Here is a 16,126-nt window from a genome sequence, read left to right as displayed (position 1 = left end):
TCCTCTTCTTTCTTGTGTTGTGAGTTTGTGGTTAAAATGACATGGTTATATTTATTCTTGGTGTTTCCCTTCCTTTTATCTTCCTTTTATCCAGATTTTTCTTACTCTCCTCCATTGTGTTCTTCATTTCCAGTATTTCTGTTTGGTTCTTCTTTATAGTATCAAGCTCTTTTGTGACATAGCTCCTGAACTTGTTGAGTTGTCTATCTGTATTCTCTTTTAACTCATTGAGTTTTTTAATAATGGCTGTTTTGAAGTCATCGTCATTTAGGTCATAGATTTCATTGTCTTTGGGATTGTTTTCTGGGTATTTGTCATTTTTCTTCGTTCTGGAGATTTAATATATTTTTTCATAGTGCTTGATGGTGTAGATTTGTGCCTCCACATAGAGATAGAGTTTAGTTACTGCTTCCACTTGTTTCTACTGGTATGTGGGTGGAGCGGCTGTTTAGACTGCACCAACCAGGAACCCTGTCAGCTGTTGCTAACTGGGCTTGGGCCCCTCCTTGTAGTCACAGTGGTCCTGTGGGGTCCCTCTTCAGCTGTGGGGGCAGTCGCAAGGGGGCTTCAGGCTGCTGGTGCCTACCATTGCAGACTACCTAGACGTGCTCCATCCTTAGGGTCTGTGGCAGTGTTATGGGCTTTCCCAGTGGCCGGAGGCAGGATCACCTATATTTGCAGCTGTGTCCCTGTCGAAGCCCACAAAAACCTCGCTTGTCCACTGTAGGTCACAGCAGAGCTATGGGTATCTTCTGCAGTCTGTGGTTAGCTCACCTAGCTATGCTACTTTTGCCCCAGGGTCTTCCAGCCTTGTGATTGCTGAGCAGGGCCTGTCTACTAGTGCTATGCAGAGGCTTTTGCTGAGGCTGCTGTGAGACTTAGAGTTTCCCTCTGGGCCACAGAGCCAGGCCTCTGGAACTCCACCCAACCCCAGACTACTCCCACGGGATCTCCAGGAGCCTCTTGCCCCATCTTTGGGACAGCTGGAGTCCATGAGTCCGGTGGCGGCTGGCTGGCTGCTGCCCTGTCTGGGATTCTGCTCTTCGGGACCCATCCGGAGTTCTGAATGCTGGTTGGGGCCTCTCTGCTAACGGCAAGTAGAGGCTTTCCCTGCCGCCAGTGCAGGACCCTGGAGTTTTCCCCTGGGCTGCGGAGCCAGGCCACTGGAACTCCACTCATCCCCAGTCCTCTCCCGGGGATCTCCGGGAGCCCCTTTCCCTGTCTGGGGGACAGCCGGAGTCTGTTAGTCCAGTGGCGGCTGGCTGGCTGCTGCCTTGCCTGGGATTCTCCTCTTTGGGACCCTCCTGGCGTTATGAATGCTGGGCGGAGCCTCTCCACTAATGGCTTTCCCTGCCACTGGTGCAGGACCCTGGAGTTTCCCCCTGGGCTTAGGTGTAATCGAGGGGGGCTTAGGTAGGGCTGTAGTCACCTGTTTCCACCGTCGCTCCTCCGATGTGCGCACACTCCTGCCCTTGATGTGTGGCAGTGCTATGGGGGAGTCTGCTGGAAGAAAGCCACTTGCAGGTACTAGGCTGTTCGGGGCTCGGGGGTTGGAGAGTTTTCACCTGTCTCCCCCTCCTCCTCAGGGGAAGTCCGTCTGCCTTCCGATGTATAGCAGCATGGGTCACTCAGGCATCCTGAGATGCTATATGGATATCCTTTGTTAAGCGATGAATGTCCAGTTAGTTGTAGATTCGAAGGGGCAGAGACAAAGAAGACTACTCTCTCCACCATCTTGGTGACGTCCCTTATTTGATTTCTTTTTGCAATACTTATTATACTTACTTACTATACTTTGTAACTACCAACACCTGCTAAGTTTCTTCTTTCCCCAAAACTGGCTGAAATGTAATCAGCATGTCCCTTGAAATCTCAAATTTATTTTTAAGTTTGCATTATATTATTAAGATGAAACATGCATAAAAACATGGGTTTGTTTTAGAAAATCAAGAAATTTCTTGAAGTTTTTATATGCCCCTAGTTCCTTTTGAAGCAGCTAGGTAGGAGTTTCTTGGTGATTAAAATCCAGAGATATTTATATCTTGCAATATCATAGTCTTATAAACACCTATGGTCTCTTGTTGGGATGACTCTCCCACCCCCGTTTTTCTCAGTAGTCCATAGATTTGTTCCACTGCCTTCTAGCTTTCAGTATTGCAGATGAGAAGTCTGATGGTCCTCTGATTTGCATTCCTTTGTAAACTTATTTCTGTCTAGTAATTTATCATTTGGAGTTAGAAACTTTACTACAACAAAGTTAGATATGTAGCATTCCATACTAATCATCTTAAAATGCAGTGAGGCTTCTCGGTCTGAAGAATTTTTCATCAGTCCTCCCATATATTCTTTTCTTCCCTCTGGATTGTTTGGCTTTCATCTTTGGATTGTGTGGATCTGAAGATCATTTCCATTTCATTTTTCTCTGTTACGAAATGTTTCTGCCATTTGATTTTTTTTTTTAAAGATTTTATTTTTTCCTTTTTCTCCCCAAAGCCCCCCAGTACATAGTTGTATATTCATCATTGTGGGTCCTTCTAGTTGTGGCATGTGGGACACTGCCTCAGCGTGGCTTGATGAGCAGTGCCATCAGGATTCGAACCAACGAAACACTGGGCCGCTTGCAGCGGAGCGCGCGAACTTAACCACTCGGCCACGGGGCCAGCCCCTGCCATTTGATTTTGTGTAAGTTTTTATTGTAAGATAATTGGAGACTCATAAAGAGTTGCAAACATAGTACAGAGTTCCTACACACTCTTCACATGCTTTGTCTAACTGTGGTGCAATTATCAAAACTAAGAAATTATCATTAGTACAATAGTATTAATAAAGTAACAGACTTTATATGGATTTTCCCAGTTGTTTCACTGATGTCCATTTTCTGTTCCAGGATCCAGTTCAGGATCTCACACTGCATTTACTTGTCTTGTCTCCTAAGTTTTTTCCAGTCTATGACAGTTCCTCAGTCTTTCTGTGTCTTTCATACTCTATAGATTGTCCATCAGTTTTGGATTGTCAGATGTTGGTCTCATGATGAGTTTGAGGTTAATCATTTTGGGGAAGCACACATAATGGTTGTCTGCCCTTTCTGGCACATCTTATCAGGTAGCACGTGATGTTCCTACGTCTTTTTACTGGTGATGGTAACTGTGATCACTTGGTTAAGGTGGTGTCTGACTGATTTCTCCACTGTGAAGTTACTATATTTACTCTTCTGTTTAATAAATTTGGGGAGGGATATTTTGGGATTATGCAAATATCTTGTTTCTCCTGAAAATTTGCCCACTAATGTTAGCATTCACCAGTAGATCTTGCCTATTATTGTGTTGTTCCAAAAGTGATTTTCCTTTTCCGTCATTTTCTATGCATTTATTAATTTGAATTCTTCTGTAAGGAATAGTTGTCCCTTCCTTTCCATTTCTTTATTTATTCAGTTATTTACTTATGTAAATATGGACTCACTGATATATGTATACATATGTATACATACATATATGTGTGTGTAAATATATTTACCTTAGACATAATGAAACATTTAAATCACCTATTATTTCAACTACCCTCATATAACAACTATTTTTGTTTTGTATTTTTGCTTTCATATGCATACATTAGTGAATTTTTTTTTTTTAAAGATTGGCCCTGAGCTAACATCTGTTACCAATCTTCTTTTCTTTTTCTTCTTCTCCCCAAAGTCCCCCAGTACACAGTTGTATATTCTAGTTGTAGGTCCTTCTAGTTCTGCTATGTGGGACACTGCCTCAGCCTGGCTTGATGAGAGGTGCTAGGTCTGCGCCCAGGATCTGAACGGGTGAAACTGCAGGCTGCTGAAGTGGAGCACGCGAACTTAACCACTCGGCCACGGAGCCAGCCCCTAGTGAAATTTATGTTTAAAATGTTTTGTTATCACTTATCATTATATCATAGACGTTTTCCGCATTGCTGCATATTCATATATTCTCTTAATCATCATTTAGATCACTGTATAATACTATATTACATTAGTGTTCCATAATATCTTAACCATGAATGTACCGCTAAACATGTTCATTCCTATAGACAATGTTGCAGTTAACATCTTCTGGCACATATCTTATGGCTTCTTTCGAATCTTCTCTTAGAATAATTCCATAAGAGTGAAACTGTTGGGTCAAAAGTCTTTCTCTCATTGATTTGTAGTTCTTTTGTATTGAGAAAATTAATCGTTAATCTTTAATATAAATTTTAAAAAATGTTCCTAGTAGGTTGTTTGGCTTGATTTTATGGTGATATTTTTTCCCATGCAGAAAATTATTTTTAAAGAATAACATTTCTAGAGCCCTTTAAAAAAGGCTTCAGGGTATTGTATCATAGTTAGAGATGCCTGCCTAATGACTATATTATAAAAAACATTCTCTCACTTGTTTTCTATTATGATTTCACTTTTATATTTAAATATTTGACTGCTCTAAAATTTATTTGGCATATGTGGTAAAGTAGGATTTCTTTTAATTTTTTTTCCCAGATGACTAATGATCTGTCTGTGCCAGTATCAATTATTGAATAATCCATTCCTCATCCCCACTGATTCAAAATGCCACTTTTATCATTTATTGTATTTCAGCATGTTTTTTATTTCATTTCTGGACTATACAGGTGGTCTGTCTGTAACTTATGTACCAGTACTATATGTTTTAATTATTGGGTAACTTTGTAATATTTTTAGCATCTATTATTAGCAGACTCTTCTTTTAACTTCTTTTTTCCCCAGAAATTTCCTAGGTTCGCTGATACTTGTTTTAGTCTTTGGACTATAATGCAATATTACTTTTACTTATTTTGTTGCTCACATTGCTCTGGCTTTGTTTTTGAAGATCAATTCTTTCCAAATGGTTCCTGTGCCCTTTCAGCATACCCCCATCCTTTTGTTGTGACCACTTTTTTAGTTTGTCACCACAGGATGCTTCGGGCTCATCTTGTATTTTCTCTGCCCTGGAATCCACGATTTCTCCAAGGAACCCTGGTTCCTTTCATTGGACAATGAAATTTAGGAACCAAGCTCTAGACTCTAGATGTGCTGGTTACTACACAAGTGTCACTGCTTCCAGGCGTGTCAGTGAAAAGATCTAGAAAACATATGTGTATATACTAGCTCATGCATAACACACACATCTATTTTTATTTCTATAGCTATCACTTTTTTTGTTTTGTTTGAAACTATGAGTTCTTACTGATATCTCAGACCCCAATCCAGCACCTTAGAGTTCATTCTAGCCTAATCTCTTTCCTTACGTGTAATTTTTTTTGTGGTTTGAGAAGTCTGGCTCACGTAATCAACAACATAGTTACTTATTGGTTATTCATGTAAAGTAATTTCATAATTGCTACTCCATACCTCTTTGAGAAACAAATGTATCAACTAAAGTACAGTGTTTGTGTACAGTTCTTTTTGTATCTGTCCTTACAGTTTCCAGTCAAAACACTGTTTTCCAAAGTTACTTAGGTCAACTCTTTCCCACTTTCTTCAGAGAGGTTGCATAGTTCATTTGTAATATAGTTATGTTAACTTGCATTCCCTCTTCAGTTCTCCCAACATCCTGGTTTATTTTTTTAAAATTTACATATGGTAAAAGTCACTCTTTGTGGCGAACAATTTTATTGGTTTTGACAATCACATATCTAGTATCAACAGTTCCATCATCCCCAAATTCCCTTGTGCTGGCCCTTTGTGGTTAAACCTTCCACGTTCCCTTATTCCTGGCAACCACTGATCTGTTTTCTGTCTTCATATTTCTGCTTTTTCCAGAATGTCATATAAATGCATGTGGAGCCTTTTGGGTCTGGCGTCTTCCACTTAGAAAAATGCATTTAAAGTTCATCCATATTGTTGCATGAATCAATAGTCTGTTCCTTTTAGTTGCTGAATTATATTCTGTTGTCTGGATGTACTACAGTTTGTTTATCCATTCTCATCTGGGTTGTTTCCAGTTTGGGGAAATTATAAATAAAATTGCTATAAACATTCACATACAGGTTTTTGGATGAACATAGTTTTCTTTTTTCTTGGGTAAATATCCAAAGGTGGGATTGCCAATTCGTATTGTAGGTGTATGTTTAATTTTATGAGAATTGCAAAGTGGCTGCATCATTTTGCATTCCTACCAACAATGTATAAGAGTTCCTGTTGCTCTGTATGGTTGTCAACACTTGGTGTTGTCAAATTAAAAAAGATATTTTAGCCATTCTAAACAGTGTGTGGAGATAGCTCATTGTGGTTTTAGTTTGCATTTCACTAATGACTAATGATATTGTCTGTCTTTTCATATGTTTCTTATATACACATGCTTATGTGTATCTTTTTTGGTCAAATATCTCTTTAGATCTTTTGCTTATTTTTTTTTTACTGGGGTATTTGTTTACTGATTGTTGAGTTGTAAGAGGTCTTTATATGCACTCTGGATACAAGTCTGTTATCAAATATAAATGTGCAAACATTTTCTCCCAGTCTGGGCTTTATCTTTTCCATTTTTTTCCACAGTGCTAAACTTCTTAATTTTGATAAAGTACCCCTTATCAATTTTTTTCTTTTATGGATTATGCTTTTGGTTTTGGATCTAAAAACTGTCTAACTCAAGGCCACACATTTTATCTATATTTTCTCCTAGATGTGTTTTATATTTAGGTATGTGATTAATTTTGAGTTGATTTTTGTATAATATATGAAGTGTAGGTTAAAGTTGTTTTGTTTTTTTGTCTATGGACATCCAGTTGTTCAGCTAGATTTTGAACTCATTGACTGTAGAGGCCATGTCTTCTAATCTTTGTATTCTTACAATGGTATAATGCTCTTCACATAGCATATACACTTCAAATTATTATCTTAATGATTTATTCTCAGTTTCTCTTATACTCATGCCTTGCCCCCACCCCCACCCAGACACCTGTGAGTGATTCTTTTGTTTTTATAATATTAAATTCAAACTTTTACACTTGTCTTTAAATTCCATTTAATAGTATAGAATACTATCTAACCCTCATAATAAACCAGCCTCGGTTTTCAGTAGTTCTAGATCTCATGGATAATTTTAAGATGTTGCTTTCGATGGGACTTCTGAAAATACTAATTTTTGAATTATATATTTTAGCTAAAATTACTCCTCTTTGCCAAGATCCCCGACTGACTATATTTACTGATTTGATTTTAATTATGAATTTACCTAATAAGATGGAAAATGTAAGAGACTATAAGAAGCAAACCAGATGGCCAGATTGTCAGACCCTCTTTGAAATGGATCCTGTCTACCAAAATAAAGTAAGTTTAAAAATAGTTTGTCTTAGGGAATATTTGGTTTAAGGAGCAGAAACCCATTGAAATTCTTAGATGAAAGGGATTTATTGAAAAACTAGAGTCATAATTTATGGCAACTGGAAAATTATTCCCAGCTTATCTCCCCATTTGTCTTCCTCATGATCTTTCATCTCTGTTCATCTCTGTGTACTTTTTTCCAGCTTCCACTATGAAAATGAGCTCTTTTATGGTTCCCTCATAATATTGACTTGCCATGGCCCCGACTTTTGCCATTACAATCTAACTGGATATTTTTGTTCAAATTTACAAGAGAATCTAATTGTCTTGGCTTGGGTCAGGAGTCTACCCTATCCAAAGTAGCTGTCTTGGGACCTGGGTGAGGTCACATAGTGTATAGAACTAGCCTTTTCTAGGGCTGTGCATAGAGCATATACACTAAAACAGAGTGACAAGCAGAGGAATAAATTAGTGGTTGTCTCTAGGACATGGCTCAAAATAATATGCTGATTATAAAGTTAAATAGCCAGTAAGCCTTTACATAAAACCATATATAAAAAAAGCTATCTACGTTTTTAAAATTCTTACATTTCCAACATATTTAGTTATTTAGTAGAGGTTCTTCACAAAATGAACTCCACATAAAAGTGTTCTTTTAAATATTTTAACAGAACTGTTAGCATATTAGACCATGCTTTTTTCACTCTTAAAATTCTGACTAACTTTTTATCATTTTTACTTACAGATTGTGAGTCTCCTGACTATTATTGGTAATTCAATGGGCCTAGTTAATGTTTATACCTCGAACTTTACAAAATATTTTACCATGGTAGAGAAGGCCAAAATCATGAGTATGAAAATATCGTCTATGGAAGAATTAACTTCAACACAGTTTAAAACTATGCTAACTAAATTCAGAAACTATCTTAGACATATTGTTAATATGGTCATTGAGAAGCGCATTGGTATTTTCAATGTTCTAAGTCTTGATTACCAGTCAGAATGCTTACCCTATGTTGAGAATATCATACATATGAGCCACAGCCTCTTGCAATCTGTAATTGAGAAAAAGAATGCAAATCTATTGGAAGTAAGTATTTTCAAAATTTCTATTGCATGAGAATCTTTATAGATTATAATTTTAAAATATGAACTTAGAAAACATACATGATAAATATTATCCTAAGAAAATTCCAGCATGTATTGCATTTGTTTGGGTCTTTGATCAAATGTTACTTCCTCAAAGAAAGCTTCTCTGACCACCGTATCCAAAATTGCACCCCATATCAATTTCCACCTTCTTCCCCTGAATCATTGCGAAGCTTTAAGCAGGGAAATGACATGAGGCAATCTGCATTTTTGTAAGGACACTCTGGCTGCAGTGTGAAGAATGGATTAAAGTGGAATAAGACAAGAGGAAAGCTATGTCTGTAATCTAGGGGAGAGTTGATGATAACTTGAACCAGGGAAGTAACAATGTGGAATCTGAAAAGTATGTGGATTTGAGATATATTTAAAAGATGGAATAAATAAGATTTAGTTATTGATTAGAATGTAAGGGAAAAGAGGAAGTAATAATGCTTTTAGATTTTTGGTTAGGCAGCAGGGTGGGCAGTGATGCAGTTCACTGGGAGAGGGAACATAGGGCTTGTTAAGTTATGTAATATTCAAGTAGAGATACCCAGATATACATGTCTGGATATCAGAAGAGAGTCTAGACTGGAAATATGTATCTAAATGATCAACATACAAGTGGTTATTGAAATCATCAGAGTGAATGAGAGTGGCCTTGTTAGTGTGTATGGTTAGAATAGAAAAGAACCTACAAGAGGACCCTGAAGAATATCAACACTTAGGGGGTATTGCTAGAGGAAGAGGAGCCTGCAAAATTTTCAGTGCTACAGAGAGTTTAAGAAAGGATTGAAAAGTGTCTCAGATGAAAGGTACTGTGTGCTGTATATAATGAAATATTATCTCTAGACCCGCAACAAGACCATACAAAAAGTTACTCCCTATTTCACTTAAGATTGCATTCTCCAACAAGTATCAGAAAACCCAAAAAACAATGTTTATTAAAGAAAGTGTTTATTTCTCTCATGCAAAAAGAAGTCTGAGCGTTGGTAACCCAGGGCTGGTACAATAGCTATGATGCAAGCAGGGAACCAGGCTTCTTCCTTCTTTCTGCTCTGCTCCCTTTGATGATGACTGCTGCCCCATAGGCACTGTGCTTATACTTTAGACACAAACAAGGGGGAAGCAGAAGAAGCAGGGTGGTAAATTTCACTTTACCTCTCCTTGCCAGAACTGAGTCAAAATGCCACCTCCAGCTGCAAAAGGACATGACTGAGATGATACATTTTAAGCTCCTCATCCTCTTTAGAAGAGGAGGGCAAGCAAAAGATTGGATGAGTTGGGTTTAGCCAACTTATAGTATCTGCCACAGTCCATCTCATTGGCTACTCACACCCTTCTTCCCATATGTTGACTTTTAGGGGACATAATAAATATTACCACTCTTACCTGGCTGAGTTTTGAACCAACTGAGAAATAAAAAAACAGATTAAGGCAGAAACAGATTTAAAATATTTCCTTTATTACTAATAAAGTGGACCCTGGAGTATATCACTTATATTTGCTTGAAATTAACGTCAAAACCGAAGGCCAGAATTAGAGCCTTAACCCACTCAACACTGGCTACCCTGAAAAATTACCAACCTCCTGGCTACAGTGAGTCCCTCTCACTGTACAACAGCAAGCAGAGAGGAACACGTACTCTTCGTGGACAAGCTGGCTTTTGAGAGGAAGGGCCTAGGCTGTGTCTGCTCAGTTCCTCCTTCCAAATTCATCAATCACAGAAGTCACTTCATCTTCCCAGGGAAACAGTGAATGTGGGGTAGAAGAGACACTAGGAGAGTTAGACCAGTGGAGCTCCCTCTTCACGGAAAGAGACATCAAAAGTGGAGAATAAGTGTTGCTCCCTCATACTATACAGACCTTTTTTTAAAAAAAATAGAAGGCCTTCACCTGCTCCCCAAAGAAGACAAATCAGTTTCTCTGTACAGCTCGAAATTTATCATCTCTGGAGTATGTACGGTTCTCTTTATCAAGTGCAAGTGTGGTGCTTCGTGTTCTGGTGAACTATAAGTAAAAGACAAGGTATAAGCCCCCACTCATCCAATATAAACTGTTGTAGAAAGAACAGAATAAGGATAACTAAAACTCCCATCCTATGAAAAAGAAAATGGGGAAACAAATATCTAAAGTGAAGGGGAACCAGAATAGAGCCCAGTGGCCTCACTGAGTTGACATGGCTAAAATTTTCAGGTCAGAGTTCTATAAAGAAGAGAGCTCTGCAAAAGAAAAGAAAAAAAAAAAAGGAAAAAACCCTCAGAAATCTGGATAAAGGGTCCCATGACTTTTTACCAAGTAGAGTGACCAACTATGAACATAGAGTGAAAGTCCACAAAGATGGGCCTAAACCAGCCAGGAGTTGTAAGCAGAATGATTTCAGAACTCACAGAAGTCAAGTTCCAACCAACCAGAGTGAAGGATCTCAGGGCTTGTACAGGGTATTCATGGAGATCCCAGAGAGTTTCACCTAAGTAATGGAGCTGGTTTATCTCTAAAGGGAAGGCCATTCTAAGTCTACTCTACCAAAGATTAAAAATAGGTGTCAAAAGTAGAGTGATGCAGCATCATGGTGGAGTGAGCTCTTCTCTTAGACTGTCCCTCCCAAGGTACAATGGAAAGGACATTCATAAACCAACAGAGGACATTCACACAACACAATAGACGTCTGAGACCCTCACAGCCATATGTTTGAAGGTGGAGGTTCTGGACCCTCCAGGAGGCAGTGGAAGGAAGTAAGGGTATATCCTTTCCCTACCCCAACTGCAGTGACATAGGGTGTGGGACTGTGTGTGGCTCTAAGAGGAGAGGGGGAGGAAACAGTCCTCTCTGGGAACACCTTCATTCTCCTAGTTCCCTCCCTTTCCCACTTGAAGGTGGGAAAGCTCCACACCAAGGATGCTAAGCAACCACAGGGGTGTATTCACAAAGCTGAGCAGCCCAGGAGGGCAGATAGTGAGGGCAAAGTGGGAGTGCCCCTGGGATCACACATGAAAGAAAGTGCCCCTCACCCCCCGGCACACCAGCTCTGCCAGTTGGCCAGAGCAAGGGACCCCTCCCAGAGCACTGGCACATGTGGTGTGTAAACCAACAAAAGCCAGCAGGCAAACGCAGATGGGCTCTGTAAGCATAACTTCCAAAAGAAAGGCACAACTGCCAGGGATCACAGTGGGCTCAGAATGCACAGCTCTGGCCCTCTGCCCCACAGTGGCAGTAGGTGGAATGTGCAACTAAATACTTCCACTATGCGCAGGCACAAATACACCCCATCAAATAGCATGAAGAGGTATATTAATACTCCAGACCAGAAGGACTCCAGAAAATATCCTACTCAGTTAGGAATGCAACATAAGGATTATAGGTATTCAAGATGGAGAAAAGAAGGAGAATGGAGCAGAAAGCTTGTTCAAGAAATAATAGCTGAGAACTTTCCAAACCTGGGAAAGCAGCTGGGATTACAAGTAAAAGAAGCTAATAGAAATCTTAATTATATCAATGTAAAAAGACCTTCTCCAGGGCATATATTAGTAAAACTGGCAAAAGCCAATGACAAAAAATATTAAGGGCAGCAAGGCAGAAGAAAATAACTTATAAAGGAGCCCCTATCAAGCTTTCAGCAATTTCTCAGCAGAAACCTGACAGGCTATGAGAGAATGGAATGATATATTCAAAATTCTGAAAGACAAAAACTTTCAGCGAAGAATACTCGGTCCAGCAAAAACATCCTTCAGATATGATGGAAAAATAAAACTTTCACAGATAAACAAAAGCTGAGGGAGTTCATCACCACAAGACCACCCCTCCCCCATAAGAAATGCTCAAGAATGCCCTCATACCTGAAAAAAAGAAGGGGTTTACAAAGCCTTGAGCAAGAAGATAAATAAGCAAAATCAGAAAATTGTAGCTCTCTATCAGAACAGGTTAGCAAACAATTATAACATTAAAGATAAAGGGAAGGAAAACTTCAAAAATAACTATAATCACTGAATTTTAACCACAAACTCACAACACAAAATGGAATAAATTGTGACAACAATAACAGACAGGGAGGAGGAAAGAGATGGAACCTGCTTAGACTAAGGAAATAAGAGACTGTCAGAAAATAGACTATCTCATCTACAAGATCATTTATACAAACCTCATGTTAACCAGAGAACAAAAAATCAGAACAGAGACACAAATGATAAACAAAGAGAAAACTGAGAAGACCATCATAGAGAACCACCAAACTGAATTGGTAGTCTGAAATACAGGGGATGAGAAACAAGGGAAATAGAGAACAACTGGAAAACAATGATAAAATGGCAGCATTAAGCCCTCATATATCAGTAATGACTCTAAATGTAAATGGATTGAATCCTCCAATCAAAAGACACAGAGGGGCTGGATGGATTAAACAAGACCCAACAATATGCTGCCTCCAGGAAATACCTCTCAGCTCTAAAGACAAACACAGGCTCAAAATGAAAGGCTGGAAGATGATACTCCAAGCGAATGGCAAGTGAAAGAAAGAAAGTGATGGGGCTGGCCTAGTGGCTAAGTGGTTAAAGTGCCACTCTCTCCACTTCAGTGCCCTGCGTTTACAGGTTTGCATCCCAGCTGTGGACCTACTCCACTCATCAGCCATACTGTGGAGGCATCCCACATACAAAGTAGAGTAAGACTGGCACAGATGTTAGCTCAGGGCTAACCTTCCTCAAGCAAAAAAAAAAAAAAAGGAAGATTGGCAATAGATGTTAGCTCAAGGTGAATCTTCCTCACACACGAAAAAAGAAAGCAGGTGTTGCCATACTTATATCAAACAAAGTAGACTTCAAGATAAAAAAGTCAATGAGAGACAAAGAGGGGCAGTATTTATATAAATAGATACTGATAAAAGGGACACTCCACCAAGGGAACATAAGACTTATAAATATATATGCACCTCACACAGGAGCACCAAAGGACGTAAAACAACTATTAATAGGCTTAAAAGGAGCTATTAATAGCAATACAATAATAGTAAGGGATCTCAACACTACACTTACATCAATGGATAGATCAACCAGACAGAAAGTCAACAAGGAAAAAGTGAGATTAAATGAAAAACTAGACCAGATGGACTTAATAGATACATAGAGAGCACTCCATGCAAAAAAGGCCGAATACAGAGGAGGAGATCCAAGATGGCGCCGTGAGTAATCCTCTTTGTCTCTGCCCCTTCGAGTCTACAATGATTTGGACACTTATCGCTTAACAAAGGATATCCAGACAGCATCTCAGGACATCTGAGAGACCCACGCGACTATACATCGGAAGGCGGACGGACTTTCCTCCGGGAGGATGTGGAAATAGGTGAAAACTCTCCGACCCTGACCGAACAGCCTAGTACCCGCAAGTGGCTTTCTTCCAACGGACGCCCCCAGAAGATCAACACACATCTAGGGCAGGAGTGAGCACACAACAGAGGAGCGACAGTGGAAACAGGTGACCAGAACCCTACCTAAACCCCCCGCAATTACTCCTAAACGCAGAGGGAAACTTTGGAGTTGCACACCTGGACCCGCGGGGAGATCCTGCCTGGTGTTCGCGGCGCCCAGAGGGTCCCAGAGAGAGTCGCTGAGGGTACGGAGGTCCCCCGGCTGCCACTGCCTGCACGGTGGGGCTAGGGATTGCCGGAGATCTCTGAGTGGACTGGGGCTGGGTGAAGCTTCAGAGGCCGAATCCGCGCCCCGGAGGGGAAGCTCCAGAGTTCCGCCCGGGCAGCAGACAAAACTCTCTGTCTGCCATTAGCGGAGGGGCCACACCCAGCATTCACGGCTCTGGGAAAGTCCTGGAGAGAATCCCAGAGGGCGGGGCGACCCCCAGCTGCCATTGCCCGCCCCGTGGGGCTAGGGATTGCCGGAGATCTTGGAGAGGACTGGGGCTGGGGGAAGCTCCAGAGGCTGGCTCTGCGCCCTGGAGGGGAAGCTCCAGAGTTCTGCCCGGGCAGCAGACAAAACTCTCTGTCTGCCATTAGCGGAGGGGCCACGCCCAGCATTCACAACTCCAGGAAGGTCACGGAGGGAATCCCAGAGGGCGAGGTGACCCCAGGCTGCCGTTGCCCGCCCCGTGGGGGCTGGGGACTGCTGGAGATCTCGGAGATCTGGGAGAGGACTGGGGCTGGGTGAAGCTCCAGAGGCTGGCTCCGCGGCCTGGAGGGGAAGCTCCAGAGTTCTGCCCGGGCAGCAAACAAAACTCTGTGTCTGCTATTAGCGGAGGGGCCACTCCCAGGATCCACAATACCGGGAGGGTCCCGGAGAGGAGAATATCAGGCAGGGCAGCAGCTGACCAGCTACCTCTGAAGTCAGGATCTCCAGCTATCCCCCAAGACAGGGCAAAGGGCTCCCCGAGTTCCTGGGGAACAGGACTGGGGCTGGGGGGAGTTCCAGTGACCCAGCTCCATAGCCTAGGGGGAAACCCTACAGGCTCACAGCAGCCTCAGGGAAAGCCTCTGCACAGCACTAGTAGAAAGCACCCATCTGGCAGCCACAAGGCTGGAAGACCCCGGGACAAAAGTAGCATAGCTAGGTGAACTAACCACAGACTGTAGAAGATGCCAATAGCTCTCCTGCGACCCATAGTGGACAAGCGAGATTTTGTGGGTGCCGACAGCGACGGAGCGACAAATATAAGTGATCCCACTCCTGGCCTCTGGAAAAGCCCATAACACTGTTGCAGACCCCAAGGAGGGAGCACGTCTAGGTGGGCTGCAACAGTAGGCACCAGCAGCCTGAAGCCCCCCTGTGACAGCCCCCACGGCAGAGGAGGGAATCCAAAGGACCACTGGGACTACGAGGAGGGGCCCAGGCCCAGTTAGCAACTGCGGACAGGGTTCCTGGTTGGTGCAGTATAAACAGCTGCTCCCCCACCGCAGCAGCTGAAACAAGTGAAAGGAGCAACTAAACTCTATCTCTATGTGGAGGCACAAATCAACAACATCAAGCAATATGAAAAAATACATTAAATCTCCAGAACAGAAAGAAAATAACAAATACACAGAAAACAATCCCAAAGAAAATGAGATATATAACCTAAATGATGATGACTTCAAAACAGCCATCATTAAAATACTCGATGAGTTAAGAGAGAATTCTGACCGACAACGAGTTCAGGAGCTATGTCACAAAAGAGTTTGATACAATAAAGAAGAACCAAAGAGAAATATTAGAAATGAAGAACACAATAGAGGAGATTAAGAAAAATCTAGATGCTCTGAACAGTAGGGCCGATAATATGGAGGAAAGAATTAGCAATTTGGAAGATGGCAATATAGAATTGCTGCAGGCAGAGGAGGAGAGAGAAGCAAGACTAAAAAGAAATGAAGAAACTCTCCGAGAATTAGGAGACACAATTAGGAGATGCAACGTAAGGATTATAGGTATACCAGAGGAAGAAGAGAAGGAGAAAGGGGCAGAAAGCCTATTCAAAGAAATAATGGCTGAGAACTTCCCAAATCTGGTGAGAGAGATGGATCTTCAGGTGACAGAAGCCAATAGATCTCCAAACTTTATCAATGCAAGAAGACCAACTCCACGGCATATAGTAGTGAAGCTAGCAAAAGTCAATGACAAGGAGAAAATACTAAGGACAGCCAGGCAAAAGAAACTAACCTACAAAGGAACCCCCATCAGGCTATCAGCAGATTTCTCAGCAGAAACTTTACAGGCTAGAAGAGAGTGGAATGATACATTCAAA

General features: G+C 41.2%; 1 protein-coding gene and 1 long non-coding RNA gene across 3 annotated transcripts in view; one reads left to right on the top strand and one right to left on the bottom strand.

The window, feature by feature from the left end:
• DNAH14 (dynein axonemal heavy chain 14) overlaps positions 1-16,126 on the top strand; it is a 390,346-nt gene that overhangs the window by 85,235 nt on the left and 288,985 nt on the right. Inside the window, exons 15-16 of the mRNA XM_046678097.1 lie at positions 7,122-7,288; positions 8,028-8,372. Coding sequence (XP_046534053.1) covers positions 7,122-7,288; positions 8,028-8,372 — 512 coding nt within the window. The remainder of the gene's footprint in view (positions 1-7,121; positions 7,289-8,027; positions 8,373-16,126) is intronic.
• LOC124248243 (uncharacterized) overlaps positions 1-16,126 on the bottom strand; it is a 120,705-nt gene that overhangs the window by 26,373 nt on the left and 78,206 nt on the right. For both annotated transcript variants that reach the window (XR_006890956.1, XR_006890955.1), the window contains one exon: positions 8,293-8,337. This is a non-coding gene — a long non-coding RNA (uncharacterized LOC124248243). The remainder of the gene's footprint in view (positions 1-8,292; positions 8,338-16,126) is intronic.

Source organism: Equus quagga, chromosome 12 (genome assembly GCF_021613505.1).
Source record: "Equus quagga isolate Etosha38 chromosome 12, UCLA_HA_Equagga_1.0, whole genome shotgun sequence".
Classification (NCBI taxonomy): Eukaryota; Metazoa; Chordata; class Mammalia; order Perissodactyla; family Equidae; genus Equus; species Equus quagga.
The sequence above is the reverse complement of the archived record's forward strand: the minus strand, read 5'-3'. Positions and strand labels throughout refer to the sequence as shown.